Source organism: Xiphias gladius, chromosome 19 (genome assembly GCF_016859285.1).
Source record: "Xiphias gladius isolate SHS-SW01 ecotype Sanya breed wild chromosome 19, ASM1685928v1, whole genome shotgun sequence".
In the NCBI taxonomy this organism is placed as follows: Eukaryota; Metazoa; Chordata; class Actinopteri; order Istiophoriformes; family Xiphiidae; genus Xiphias; species Xiphias gladius.
In genome coordinates, this window is record NC_053418.1 from 9994166 (window position 1) to 10009071 (window position 14906).

Below are 14906 nucleotides of genomic sequence, written 5' to 3' on the forward strand. Positions count from 1 at the left end.
ACAGAATGTACATGTCTCACGATAATGGACGTGCTGAAACCGAGGCTCACAGGAGCAGATGCAAGGAAGGCCCTGAGGAACCAGCATAACATCTCAATGCACTGAATAAATAGAAGCAGCAGCATGTCCCATTGATTTGATCAACCATACGAAATGTGATAGCCAGTGAAATGCTCCTGAAACTGACACATGATGTCAACATGAAGAGCAGTAGCTGTATCCTTAGAAAATGTGGGAATTAGGTGTGCTTTATTTTAAAAGTGCAGCAGTAGATTTTTTCTAGGAAAAGCTTTCATGATATGCTATAGGTTTAAGAATTTAAGTACAAACTATATCCACTTTTGATTAATCTGTTGATTATATATCGAATTAATAATTAAAGGTGTCAGTATGCAGCAAGCAAAGTCATGATCTGATTGAGTATTGATTTCTGAAACCCCCTCTCCCCGTACAAAATTGTTGGCGTCCAACAATTTTTGTAACTTTCTAAAACCCACACCCCAAGTTCTGCCATATTCCTTGTGCACAAACAAGTGAAACACAATGAATGCATTTGAGGAGAGACTGCCTCAAAGTTTCCCCATTTGAACAATTCATCATGTGCCTGCCATTTGGAACAGCCATAAACACTGTCTACATGGTCGGACAGCACTTCTTACTAACTATTATGTATAATGGCTCAAGTTTAGAAGATGTTAGAAGAACAGTGAAAAATGACATTTATTGAATTGTCGAGTTTTATATATTTAAAAGCCCCATCTAGGGACAGGCATTGCAAATTAGCTTAAGCTATAAGTCTGATGGTTTGTGGCATTGGTTCATGTCATATACTTGTCCTCGTACACATAAACATAAAATAAATAAATATATACAATTTCCAACAGCCAAAGGCGACATCCTCAATTGTTTTATTTTGTCTGACCAACACTATAGTACCCAAAAATATTCAATTTACAATGATATGGAGAAGTTGGAAGCAGCAAATATGTGGAATTTTTGCCTGTCAGATAACTTAAATAATTAATTGATTATAAAAATTACTGATGATAAATTTCTGTCAGTCCCTTAATCAAATAATCTTTTCAGCACTACTGTATACATTGGATCATCTTTGTGTTATATCCAGCATTTGAGCTTTAGCAGACTGGCTGTTCATTTATATGAAAATATCTTTGATTAGCAACCAAACTTTCCTTGAAAGAAAATGTACAAGGTACTTTATTTAGCAAAGATGAATGGTGGGTTTGACGAATACGACAAGCTTTCTTCCCATGTAGCACCAAGACAAACCTCAGCAGACAACAGGTATGAATCTTGCATCTTCCCTGTGAAAATGGTTGGAGCTTGAGTTTCTAAATATTGCATGATTATCCTCCAAGTGAGCAAGGGTTGATTACAGGTGTCTATCACAACAAAAGAAATATGAGACGGTGTTGAAAGAGCCTTTGTTTCAATGTAGACCGCACACTGAGTCACATTTGAATCTGTACACATGTCTGCCTATCTGTTTCCTGATAATGTGGGTCAGAGAAAATCCATCAAGGCAGAAAAAAAGAGACAGAGAGAAGATAGTATCCCTTATTCCACATGTGGCTGCCAGCCGCCTGCCTGTCAGTCTCTGTGTCCTTTTCTACTATCACAGTCTGTAATACCTCTTATTAGCTTCAGGTCCTAGCTATCCAGCTATATTTTGTCTGCAGCTTTAGCAATCGTGTCAGTTCCTCTGTAGCATGTCTGATGGGAACCGAACTCTCTGTTCTTTGTTTAGAGCTTGTGCTATGAATTATAGATACAGGAAGCTGCTCCGATATGTCACTTTCTTGGGCTTGGCAGAACACGCACGGCCACACACAAGCGAATGCTAGACAACAATGCAGACACACACATGTGAATACAGAAAAGTATACATTTCCATGTAAATGTATATAAATCAAGCCAAAAACGTGAACATGTAAGTAGACAAATACACAGTGGAAAACACAGAAGCACGCACACATACAGTAGACACATACACACACACAGCAGGTAGCATCCTGGGAAACTGTTGTTTTTTGTTCTGAAGGCTTTTCAGAGTCACCCACAGCGCTCCTACACCCCTGGAAATCTACTCTGGCTTTTGTAGCCTTTACTGCTGTTGTCAGATCCACACTCACTACAATCACACACGCACACGCGCACACACACGCACGCACGCACGCACGCACGCACACACACACACACACAGACTCAGACATACATGTGTAGGTTTTTATTGACTCTCATCTTAGTACAAGCACAAGCACACTTGCCATGTAATAATCATATTGTCACATCAGCCTAATGGGACAAGAATGTGCTATCTTTTCTTTGGTCTTTTCTAATCTTAACAATAGAGAAAACTCACATGCATTCTCAGCACTAGGTTTTCACACATATTTTCACAAACTGGGATATGGCCCATGGTGTGTTTTGGTATCTGCTGAGATGTTAATTAGTCACGGTTCATTCTGTTTCTCCTCTGCCATACTACTCCATTGTGTTGGCTTGTCTGGTATGTAGGTGTCTACTCGCATGTGTGAGCATGTTGGTCTAAAAATGGAAATTCTGGTTTCATACAACTTGGGTCTTATTTTCATAGTCATCATTCCCATCATTGATAATAACATTGTATTCTCAAAGTTAACTGCTGAGAGCTGGGAATGTGGCAACATAGCTACAAATAAGAAAAGCGGGACAGGAAGCATTAGGACTCACATAGTCAGACAGGTTTTTAACAAAGCCCCATGTAAACCGAACATATTTGAAAGGGTGAACAAAGGTGAGCGGTAACATTATTGCCCAAACTGTCTGTTATAGATATCCATCGCATTTTACAGAAACACATCATAGATTAACTTTGACCCACCCTAGTTGCTGTTGCTGTTCTTGTATAATTTTCCTGTATACAAATGGGTTGTTACAGACATTTCACATGCACTTGCTTTTGTTTTACCTCCAAATAAAGTGTTTTCAATAATCTATCTGAACTCCTTGTCTGACTGTTCGTTTTTCTTTGCCGTCTTTCTTTCTTTGTATGATTTTACTGAAGTCTTCCAATGTCTTTGTAGTCTTTTTGTGCACATTGTCAACATAACTGGCCAAAACTACAAAAATAAGGCCAAAGTTGTAATCAAGTGTAATTTTCCTTTAAGGAGAGTCTCCACTCAGTTTATTCTTGCATGTTACACCTTTGGTCAAACACAGTCCAGTCTATATTTGGGAAACCATGGAACAAACTCCCCCAAGGCCCGAGCATAGTGAACATACACTCAACTCCATGATCTCAACAGGTGTCAAATCTGGAGCTTCTCCAAAGATCATAATTTGGGAAAGATGATAAATGTGTCTGGAAAAGCACACAGGGGCATTTTCTGGGAATACAGTTGTACATGTTTTGGTTGAGAACTGCCAAAACCACTAGGTAAGAAATCTTAAACAAAGCAGCTGTGAGTCCATAATAGGAAGCTCAATCCTGAGAGCAACTCTTGGCCTCCACAGCTCTGACAAGCCTGACTCTCTCTTAATTTCTCTTCTTAATTTGGCATCTGGCTGTTGTGCATGATTACAAATATTTATTGGAGTGTGCGAGAGGGGTAGGATAACAGATAAATTCTTAAATTTGATGATGTTCCTTTGAATGTCTGTACAAATTGAGTAATGGTAAGTGTTGCTTACTGTGGCAGCAGTAATATTCTGAGGACATTAGCCAGCCGTGATCTCCTGCTGCACTGCGACTGTTTTCTAAATGATATAAGGGGAGCGCGGGGAGAACGGAGGAGTAAGCACTTTTGTTATCATCTCTTTGTCAGATCCTCACAACCACAGCCCTCTATTACATTGCTAATAATAGAGGCAGGCTTTATCGCTTGGATCACTATAGGAGGAAAGAGAGGGAGAATGAAAGAGATGCTGCTGCGCAATATTGACAAAACTCTGTTGACGGAAACAGACAGGCAGGTAAGGAAAGATGTTGCTGCTGAAAGTCCAAAATGATGAAGTTAGGAATGTTTGATTGGCATCTAAAGAAGAAAAAGTGTGTGTGTGTGCGTGCGTGCGTGCGTGCGTGCGTGCGTGCGTGTGTGCGGGCAGTCTTTGTAGTGTGTAGCTGAGCATATGCGGGTGGAAATAGGTGGAGCCAGGTTCTCTCCTGGTTTGAGCTCCATCCAGTAGTGCCGGTCTGGTGGTAGGGATGGAGTCCCATCAAACAAGCAAAAATTATTTCAGATTGGAGCAGATAGCTTAACTACATCAAGGCCACCCATATCAAATCCAGACTCCATCCCCTGTGCTGTCTGGTGTAGCCTTGATGGTAAGGTAGGACAGATATGTGCAGATTAGCTGGGTGGGGGAAAATATAGAAATGTGTTTCGTCAAAACAAAGCCCAGGGGATGAGAGATGGCTGCAGATGCATGGATGGAGGCTTCTTGTTTGTTGTGGTTTCAGTTGTGTCTTCAGACGTTAGCTGACATCTTGATGTGAAAGAGGTAGAACAGGAGGCTGTTTGTTTAGCTATGTGAGGAGCTCTTGAAGTTTGGCCTATTTGTGGAGCTGGAGAAGTCATTTTCAGGCAACTGAAATCTCAGTAACATTTTTTTTTGTTTTTGTTTTAGGCTTCGTGTCAAATGCTTGCGTGATTTAAATTTAACATTTAAGCCTCCAAGTCCATTATGTGTTTGACATTTATTTTTATGCGCAACAAAGTTTAACAAGAATTTATGAGCCTATTTTTAATGGCTAAGATTATGCAGTGATGTCCCCGTGGGTTATTCTACAACTTTGATCACTAGCATGAGCCTTTTCTGTATTGTTTCGAGCAAAAACTCCCACAGAACTTGTATCAGTGTTTGTACTTCTGCACTATCAGAACAGTTCTGCAGAGTCTGTGCAGAGGCAAAATATGAAGGCTTTGAACACACACGCCCACATACACACATACACACACACACACACACACACACACACACACACACACACACACTCACATGCACCCACATAAAATCTGTCCGTCTCTTTCTGAAACACATACACAATTCAAACACACACTGTCCATCTTGTGTTTCCACTCTGACATACATCAACAAATACGCACACGCAGACACACTGATGCAGCGTCCATTGGTCATATATTCTCTTTGCTATGTCAGGATGTGCTCTCTGACTTGCCTCTCTTTGAATGCACTTACATTGTATATGTGTGTACTTGCCTGCGTCAGTGTGTGCCCGTGTGTTTGCAGAGGAAGCATATGCGTGCATACATGATCACCTAAGAATATGTCATGTACATAATATCTTTGTATACTTGTCAGGATTCTTGTCTGTATATTTGAGTGTATTTCATAAAGTTTTCTTGTCAGCTATGAATAATAGAAAGAGCTGAATCCAAAAGTGAAAGCAGTCAAACTGACAGTCACGTCTTTGATGGTTTGGTCTTTTAAACACTGAAAACCAATTAGATGGGTCAGGGGCCGGGGGAGCACGACAGAAAAGAACCACTGTTCTGTCATCAGAAGGTTCAATCAACACTCGGGAACGGCTAACACACTTTATTTTTCAAACACACACACAGACACACATGAAAGAGGCTCATGCACATATTCAGGATCTACAGCGGTTTAGTTATCTGGGTGGCTCTGTAGCTATGTTTCCATTCAGCTGTCAAGTGAATTGTAAGAAGGCTTTTAAAGTATAATAAAAAGTAAAATGCAAATTAGATTTCAATAAGATCGGTTTATACATTTAAGTAAATGTCCCAACGGCTCTTGGTGTGGCTGTGTACGAAAATATCTATGAGAAAAAAATCAAGAAACACATTCAAGAATGGTTTGATATGGTTTTTTGTTTTTTTTCGTCTGTTGTCTGTATTTGTCTAACGCTGTTGAAAAAAAGAAATACATTTATTCAGTATCATAATGCACAATTGATTTGCTGTGCTCCCATGATGGGATCCCAACACAACAGTCCATCTGACATTTCTTTCAGGTAGGCAGATATTGTTTTGTCAGGCCACACGTTACTTCAATATTTCAGAATATCAAAAGCCACTTTCTGCTTCTGTGCTATTGAGTTCTCTACTTTTCCATAATTTATTTATCTTTAAGATTTATCATTAGATTTGTTATAGTTTGTATGAAAATACTTGGGTGAAGCCAAATGTGTATCTGAATGCATTCATTGCTGCTTTTTCAAAGAACCACAGAAAGTGACATCAACTAAGAATCGTAAACAAAAGACAGCTGCAGATTTACTAAGGATTAATTCTCACATTTACACTAGAATGCCACCCACAGTTTTACTTCTGCTCTGTTATTTTGTTATTTGAAATCACTCATAGTGTAACTATGGTAAGGCAACACACACGTAAATGTTGACGTTAGGCCTTGTTGCATCAGTTTAAGGGAAAGTGTCTTGTATTGCCAACATTCTTAATTTACGTTAACACAAGCTAAAATGCAAATACAAAACCATATCTTATCTCTGCTGAGCAGCTGAGATATCAGTGGCCTTTTAACTTTCTTCTTGAGCTCTTTTACTTCCTAATTTGCTTCTATATTTAAAGAGGACAATTGTTACAGACATCCACAGAACATAGTCGTCTGCCTAAGGCATTTTGTGCACTAGACACTGAGCTCTTCACTCATGGGAGCAATGTGGCCTCACATTTTGCATTCAGAATATAGCAAGACCTAAATCGGTCATTTCTGTATATGGTAAATTACTGCCATGAGGACAGCTGTTGGAACTTTGATATTAACTTCGACTATGTTAACTTCTGTCATGTAGGTACTCTTAGGGGTGAATGTCCAGTAGGTAGCGTGATGAGGTCCAGCTTCCAGACAAAGCCATTGAACCAGTTATGCTCTGAGCTGCTGAGATAGCAGTGGCCTTTTTCCTCTTTCCTCAAGCTGTGTCAGTTCAACCATTCAGCCAAGCAAATGTGCCAACCTCATCAAGGTGCTCAGCTTTGCCCTTTTCAATAATTCATCCCCAAATTTGCAGGGAGGAGTCGAGGTTGGTCTAACAGCTTGCCATACAGTGGAGTGTTTCTTCTAATTGGAGTGACATGCAGTCCCTATCGGTCATCGCTAAATGTCATTAGAGTCGCGGCCAAATACCATGTGCTGTTTGAGGCTAAGTCACAGCATCTAGATTGGAAGTGGCAGGATAAACTGTGGCTGACCTGGCAGGGATGAATATGATTACAAGTGCAACACTCACGTACACTCACTACCAGGCACACTTTATAGACATGAGCCATTCACTCGTGCTCATTCATATAAAATAAAGTATAAATATATATATATATATATATCTAAATATTGTCTTTCTTCTTTTTTCATCCTTTTCTCTCTTTCTCTCACGTATTATCGTTGAGAGTTTCTTTATTCTCACACACACACACACACACACACACACACAGACACACAGACACACACACACAGACACACACACACACACACACACAAAACAACACAAATTTTAATGAACCGAGGCATTTTGAGTCCTGCACTGGTTCCTACATCCCCAGCTCTAACTAATGCAACACTTTAATAGCCACTGTTATTCTCTTGGAGCTAATTAGAGATTATACAAACGGGCACACACACACATAGACACACATGCATATAATGCACACACATACATACATGCAAACTGCGCCCATAGTGCTGTGGAGAGGTATAATTACAAAGTCTAATTCTTGTATCATTTTACATTATTTATGAAGTAGTTTTGCTAGTGTCACACTGACCTTCCTCTAATGATGCTACACGCACACATATGCACACACATGCACGCACTCTCATGTTGTACGAGCATCATGTTCAACCAGATGTGCAGTGCACACACACACACACACACAAACGCATGCACACTCACACACACAGCTTTAGCCCCATAATTCCCTCTAGTGATCTGAATGTCTCCCCACATTTGAACCGACTTTAAAAGCCTTCAAAGTTGCTCCCAGCTGTGATTTGGTGGTGGTTCAACTGCTTGAAGGTTGCATTCATTTTCAGTTTGAATAGCGTGTTGTTGAGAACCAAATAAAGCTGACACTGTAGCATGAAAGACAACCAACTTATTGTTTTAAGAAGGGTGGTAGCAGTTGGCATTGCTTTTGAATGTTAGCATTAGCATTGTGCTTTTGATGTGAATGGTGAAGGACTACCGTTTAAAATAAATGACAGTGCCGATAAGGCATTCAGTTTTACATTTGATATAAGAATACCAGTGTAGGTAGATTCAATTCAATACAGATCTAGCTTGGCTTTTCAAATGTTTGCCAGTGGCAAAGATTATGTACTGCAGTATGACAGTTTTTCTTAAATCTGTGCTATTCTCTTACACAAACAGTTTTGCTCGTACCATTTGTCACTATGCAATAGCACAGAGAGAACAATGCTGAAAATGACAGCTTGTCAGATAGGCCAGAACATGCCAGTAGTGGTGGGTGTAGAGAAATAATCCTCATTGTTCTAAGTCTAGTACCAGTGTCAGAACCCACTTGTTTATGTAGGCGTCTTCTGCCTCGATGTTTCAGAGGCTTTGCCCCATCATACACATACTGTGTGTGTGTGTGTGTGTGTGTGTGTGTGTGTGTGTGTGTGTGTGTGTGTGTGTGTGCGCGCAACAAAGCAGCAACACACAACTACTAATAGGCACTCTCTCCGGAATACATTCCACACATACTGTATATGATATTGGTGCTCTTGCACACCTTTTCACAGAAACGTCCCCACTGGCTATTGTAAGTAAATGCGCCCTGCATGTGATTTCCATCGCATCTTGTTATGTATGTCAGGACAGCTGGACTCTACGCAATGTAAAACTGCTGGGATTTAAAACAAAGGTTAACAGAGGTAAATGTAGCAAGCTTCAGTTCACTAAGGCAACATTTTTCTCTTTTTGGATACAGTGGGTATTTTAGAGAAGACTCGAGAGCTTGTTGATCATGCCAGATGGATAAAGAGCAAAAGGAATGGATGTTACTTATTGGGGTAGTAATATGTTGCCCTTGACCAAGGAGCAGACATTGGTCACTTGGTGCTGCGCTATAAGTGCCTGCTGCTTCTATTTAGTTTGGCCGGGTCAAATGAAGAGGATGAATTTCCCCAAGGGGAAGCGTTAAATACTTTAAGCCTCAAGTAAAAAGCCTTGTGGAGTCTCTAATGATTTCACACATCTCAAAAATGTTAACTTAAATTAAAGTCTCTTTAAATTAAGAGATGTGTTAGTGACAAACTCTCTCAGCCAGTAAAAACTCTAATGTCAGTAAGATATTGATCCTGTAGATGATCCTGGCTGATATTCCTGGCATGTATGTACATTTTTAGATGTCTTCTGCTAACTGAAGCTCAGATGGGTGTAGTAACTTAAATATGTGGACATGTGTTTCTCTGTCATGCTACAGCACAGCCACCTTTTCCTCCTTCCAGCTCGCACGCCCTCTACAGACACACAAATGCAAGCAAACCTACAAATGTGTGGTTCCACAAAATACGTACCTTAATAGCATGGCACCAAGATATTTTCAACTCAAAGCATGCAGTAACTTATTTCAGTGTGCTGTGTGTTTGTGTGTTTGTGTGTGTGTGTCCGCGATTCCCGGGTACCTCATTAAAACAATGGAAGTGTTTCACATTGCCAGTCCTCTAATCACACCTGCAGAGCCTGAGACAACAATGCACAAAGAACTACACAGCCTTCATGTATTTTCATGTTGCCTCTCTCTGGGTTTGGCTCTATCTCTCTCTGACTGTCTGTCCTGTCAAAGATCTTAATTTGATCAACAGGAATTTTTCCCGGCATATTTTTTTGCCCGATGACATGACTCATTCCATATTCTAGGTTTACCGCTCTACAAGAATAAATGCTTGCTCAACTTGTCAGTGAGTGTTCATGTCTTAGATTGACAAACATGATAGTTGGCCAAGAAGTGACAGGAATGAAGAGTAGGAAATAAATATCTGATCTATGGTTTTGAAACAGTTGGCGATAGATAGAAATTTTGAAATTGTTTCTCTAACAGTGAAAAACAAAAGCACATTTTTGAGGAAAGCTGTGTTTTGTTTTTAGAGAATAGCACAAAACCAATCTCAATGCTATCATCATTTATTTCTCAAAAACAATTTAGGAAAAATGCACTACTACATACTGCTACATATGCATCACCTTTTACTCACTGGATGGGATTTAGATGTGTTCAGCATCTCATTTGAATAAGCTGTCAGCTTGTTGTAAGCTTCACCCAGTCTCTGTTTACCGGTCTGGTTCCTCTTGACAGTTTTCATAAAGCGTTTTTACAATTATGACCATTAAGCACAATTTTTCTTTCTGTTGAAGCCCCGCACTCTAAACTAAACCAGACTTTTGTTTGGGATTGATAAACGTGTGTGTGTGTGTGTGTGTGTGTGTGTGTGTGTGCGCTTGCTTGAGTATGCATGTCAGCCTCATTATGACTGCCACAGAGCTTAGAGCAGAGAGTGGGGTTGACAGTAGCTTCTCCTCAGCCTTGCCTGTAGACCTGGGAAGCCTTGATAAGACACCCAGGCTCTGAAGCCTCTAAAAAGACACATTGGTGTGGAGAGCAGAATGAAGATAGGGTAGTGAGGAGGAGGAGGAGGAAGAAGACAAGAAGATACAAGAAGAAGAAGAAGAGGAAAATGGGTGAGGATGTAGGAAAAAAAAAAAAAAATCCTTCTCCTCCTGTGCCTTGGCAGTTGCTCCCAACGAGGCAGTTTCCTCTCTATGCCATTACGTCAAAAATCCCCACAATCCTTTTAGTCACAGCAGAAATGGGAGAAGCCCTGAAAGGGAGATGGTTACCCCCTACACACACACACACATACACACACCACCTTTTTGAGGGTTCATCTTTGTCACCAATGGTTTGAAACTTAGTTAATTCTATCTGAAGACATATTTGAGTCTTGCCAGTGGAAGTTTTAAAACTCTCAAAGTTATCTAGAATATCCCAAATTAGATGTCTGTAACATTAGGCTGTGGTTGCGGTTTGCATACCTGTAACATGGGATAGAATATATTATTAACACAGACACCACTAACAGTTTTAAAGCTGGGTGGCACCTTACCATACCCCCACAGGTAAATAGCAGAGTTCAGCTTGGAATTGCATTTTCAGTGATGCACTCAAGTCAGCAGAAGTCATCCATTTTTGAGAGAGACAGCACGCAAGCTTGGCTTGAAACATCGGAAAACCTTTCATAGGACTTTTGAAAGTTTTTGAGATGATGAGCTTCCTTCGGCAGAGAGCCCATTTGACCTAAGATAGTAAAAGCGTGGCTGAAAAACAACTCGTTTCAGCAGGCTCGGCAGAGGCTACGCTCCTACTCTCTCTCACGTCTTGGATTCTGTCATGACTTGAGTGTGGAGACAGGAAGGGTTAAAGGTGGTGTTGATGTGTGCCTGTCCGTGGCTGTTTGTTAGTATGTGTACATGCGTGTGTGAGCATGCAGGCGTGTGAAGTATTTGTGTTATCTTTGTGTGGATGTGGATGTAGCATGAGATGTTTGGGCCAAAAGTGGTGTGTTAATGTATCTGTGCATGAGCTTGTGTGTGCTTTCAGGTTAAAAAAACATGGCTTGATGGATTGATGGAGGAGCCGGGTCAGGGCAGGGGGAGAAGCAGTAAAGGGTTTGACAATGAAGACGAGAGACAGTGGGTATGTTTTGATTTGGTCATGAAAGACTTAAGGATAGCTGTGGAATCTGGATGACACCTGAAGCTTCTTTTCCATCTTTTTTCTCTTTTTCTCTCTTTGCTTGGGCTTCATTTACTCTTCACACTTCAAGGATATAGTATAATCAAAGCTTTCATATCTGTTTTTTTCCTCTGTGAGATGTTGAAAGTGAGAAAATGAATCTAGGCTACTGCATTGGGATGAGTTGTCTGTGATGTTATTTTTTTATTTCTGGAATGCATTGCATTAGAAGGATCCTGATACTGTGCCCATTGCTAGGACAAAAACGCAAATGCTTCTGCTCTTAATGTGAGTTAGTCTGAGTGATGGAAATTATGTTTACTTTTACATGAGGGCTGGGTGAAATGGTTGAACTCATTGTCACAATATAAATGGAAAAATTTCCAAAATTGATTTTATATCATAATATAACAAAAACAAAACAAGACAATCTCTACACAAGCTCCATTTAATATCTGTTCTGGAGCTTTCGGTTGTATCACAGGACTCCCCTCAGCAGATGTCTTGAAATTGTAGATGTGCAAATTTCTATCAATATTGGCTTAAAAGTTGAGATTGAATTTATTCAATTCAATTCCATGATAATATGGTTCCACCGATATGTATTAATTCATACAGAACTCTTAACACATTTAAAACAAAAACTTCAGTAAACCATTCCTTTTGTGGAAATTACATTTGCCAAAAATAGTTCATTTGGACAAAACAATTTTGATCACATAAGGATACTATTTGGCTGAAAGTCATTAAATGATCATACTGAGTTGTCGCCCAAGCCTTAACTTGCCTACTTGCCAAAAATTAGATGCAAAAATGGATACCACTCTCATGTAGAAAAGAAATATTTCTGACACTTACCTATTATCATCTTTTTCTGTAGTCAATGGCAGGTTTAAAGTCACACAATGTTAATTTGCATAAATTGCAGTGTGGGATTGTTAATAGAAAGTAGTGTACATGCCATGGACACTGCTTTTTTAGTTCCAGTTTTGAATTTTGTAGGGTACTATATAGTTAATACATTTTCACACTCAGAATTTGGACCCTCAAATGAAATGGGAGACAGTAAATATACTGCTCTATCCAGTAAATAAGGAGTGATGTGGAAGTAGCTTAGCCTAAATACTGAAATCTGGTGAATCCAGGTAGCCTGGCTCTGTCCTAAATCCAAAAATCTGTTTACCAGCACATCTAAAGCTCACCACTTAATAGGTTACATCTAATTTGTTTCATTCATACACAACCAGGGATTTAAAAATGACAATAATATATATATATATATATATATATATAATGTATATATATATATAATGTGTATATATATATATATATATAATGTGTATATATATATATAATGTGTATATATATATATATATATATATATATATAATGTGTATATATATATATAATGTGTATATATATATATAATGTGTATATATATATATATATATATATATATATATATATATATATATATATATATATATATATGTATAATGTGTATCTATATATATATATATATGTATATGTATGTGTGTATATGTGTGTGTATATATGTATATGTATATGTATGTGTGTGTATATATGTATATGTATATGTATGTGTGTGTATATATGTATATATATATGTATGTGTGTGTATATATGTATATATATATGTATGTGTGTATGTGTGTGTATATATGTATATATATATGTATGTGTGTATGTGTGTATATATGTATATATATATATGTATGTGTATATGTGTGTATATATATGTATATATATATATGTATGTGTGTATATGTGTGTGTATATATGTATATATATATGTATGTGTGTATATATATAATGTATGTGTGTATATATATTTATGTATGTATATATATATATGTGTATGTGTATATGTGTATATGTGCATATGTGCATATGTATATGTGTATATGTATATGTTTATGTGTATATATTTGTATATGTATGTATGTATATATATATGTATATGTGTGTATGTATGTGTATGTATATGTGTATGTGTGTATATGTATATGTGTGTATATATATGTATATGTATATGTGTGTGTATATAGGTATATGTAAATGTGTGTGTATATGTATATGTACATGTGTGTGTATATATATATATATGTATATGTATATGTGTGTGTATATATATATGTATATGTATATGTGTGTGTATATATATATGTATATGTATATGTGTGTGTATATATATATGTATATATATGTATATGTATATGTGTGTATATATATATATGTATATGTATATGTATATGTATATGTGTGTATATATATATATGTATATGTATATGTATATGTATATGTGTGTATATATATATATATATATGTATATGTATATGTGTGTATATATATATATGTATATGTGTATGTATACCTGTGTGTATGTATATGTATATGTTTATGTGTATATATATATATGTATATATATATATATGTGTGTGTGTCTGTGTGTGTGTGTGTATATGTATGTATGTATATATGTATATGTATGTATATTTGAAGGTTTTGGTGTGTCAGAAATCAAACTGGATCCATTTACAAATCTGCTCAAAATTGAAGTGCAGTGTAAAAAATGCTGGTAGTTTTACTAATGATTACATTTTCAGTAATTTTGAGGGACATAGAGGTCGATTTGCAGGAAACCAGCAGCATTCTTCAAATTTTTTTTTGATGTAACTTGTTATATTTGTGGATCAGTTCTTAAATAGTCATTGTAGATGGTATAGGTCCTCAGGCCCACTTAGAGCGGAAATTTGATAGTGACAAGGTGAACTGTAGCATGTAGACATTCAGCAAGAAGAATTTTGAGTGTGATATTGTATGCGCATTTACCACTAAGCCCAGTCCAATAAAGCTAAAAACTTACCTCTTCTGTTTATATGTTTTAATATGTGTGACCTTTTTCTCTTAGATGAGAACTTAGATGAGAGTAAAACCTGTTTTGAGGGGCTATATATTTGGGAGAAAAAGAAAGTGAAATTGTGACACAAGAGATTTCCCAGTGTAATACAACTCTTGTAAGATTAAAGTGGCTTCAGTAATCCTAACTTCATAGAGCTTTGCCACATATTCTTTTTCTTTATAGAATGAAGCACAGCTCATTAGTCTAGAGTCCATTGTTCAGTCTGAGTGCCTCCTGGCCAAAGT

The 14906-nt window shown here is 37.9% G+C and overlaps 1 protein-coding gene across 2 annotated transcripts in view; it reads left to right on the forward strand.

The window, feature by feature from the left end:
* Positions 1–14906, forward strand: part of commd10 (COMM domain containing 10) — a 57675-nt gene that overhangs the window by 21300 nt on the left and 21469 nt on the right. Inside the window, exon 6 of one of the 2 annotated variants that reach the window (XM_040156296.1) lies at positions 5–333. The exons of the other annotated variant lie outside the window; for it this stretch is intronic. Within the exon in view, the coding sequence (XP_040012230.1) occupies positions 5–25 (21 nt within the window). The 3' untranslated portion in view covers positions 26–333. Of the gene's footprint in view, positions 1–4; positions 334–14906 lie in introns of those variants that run through there. 2 annotated transcript variants of the gene reach the window in all.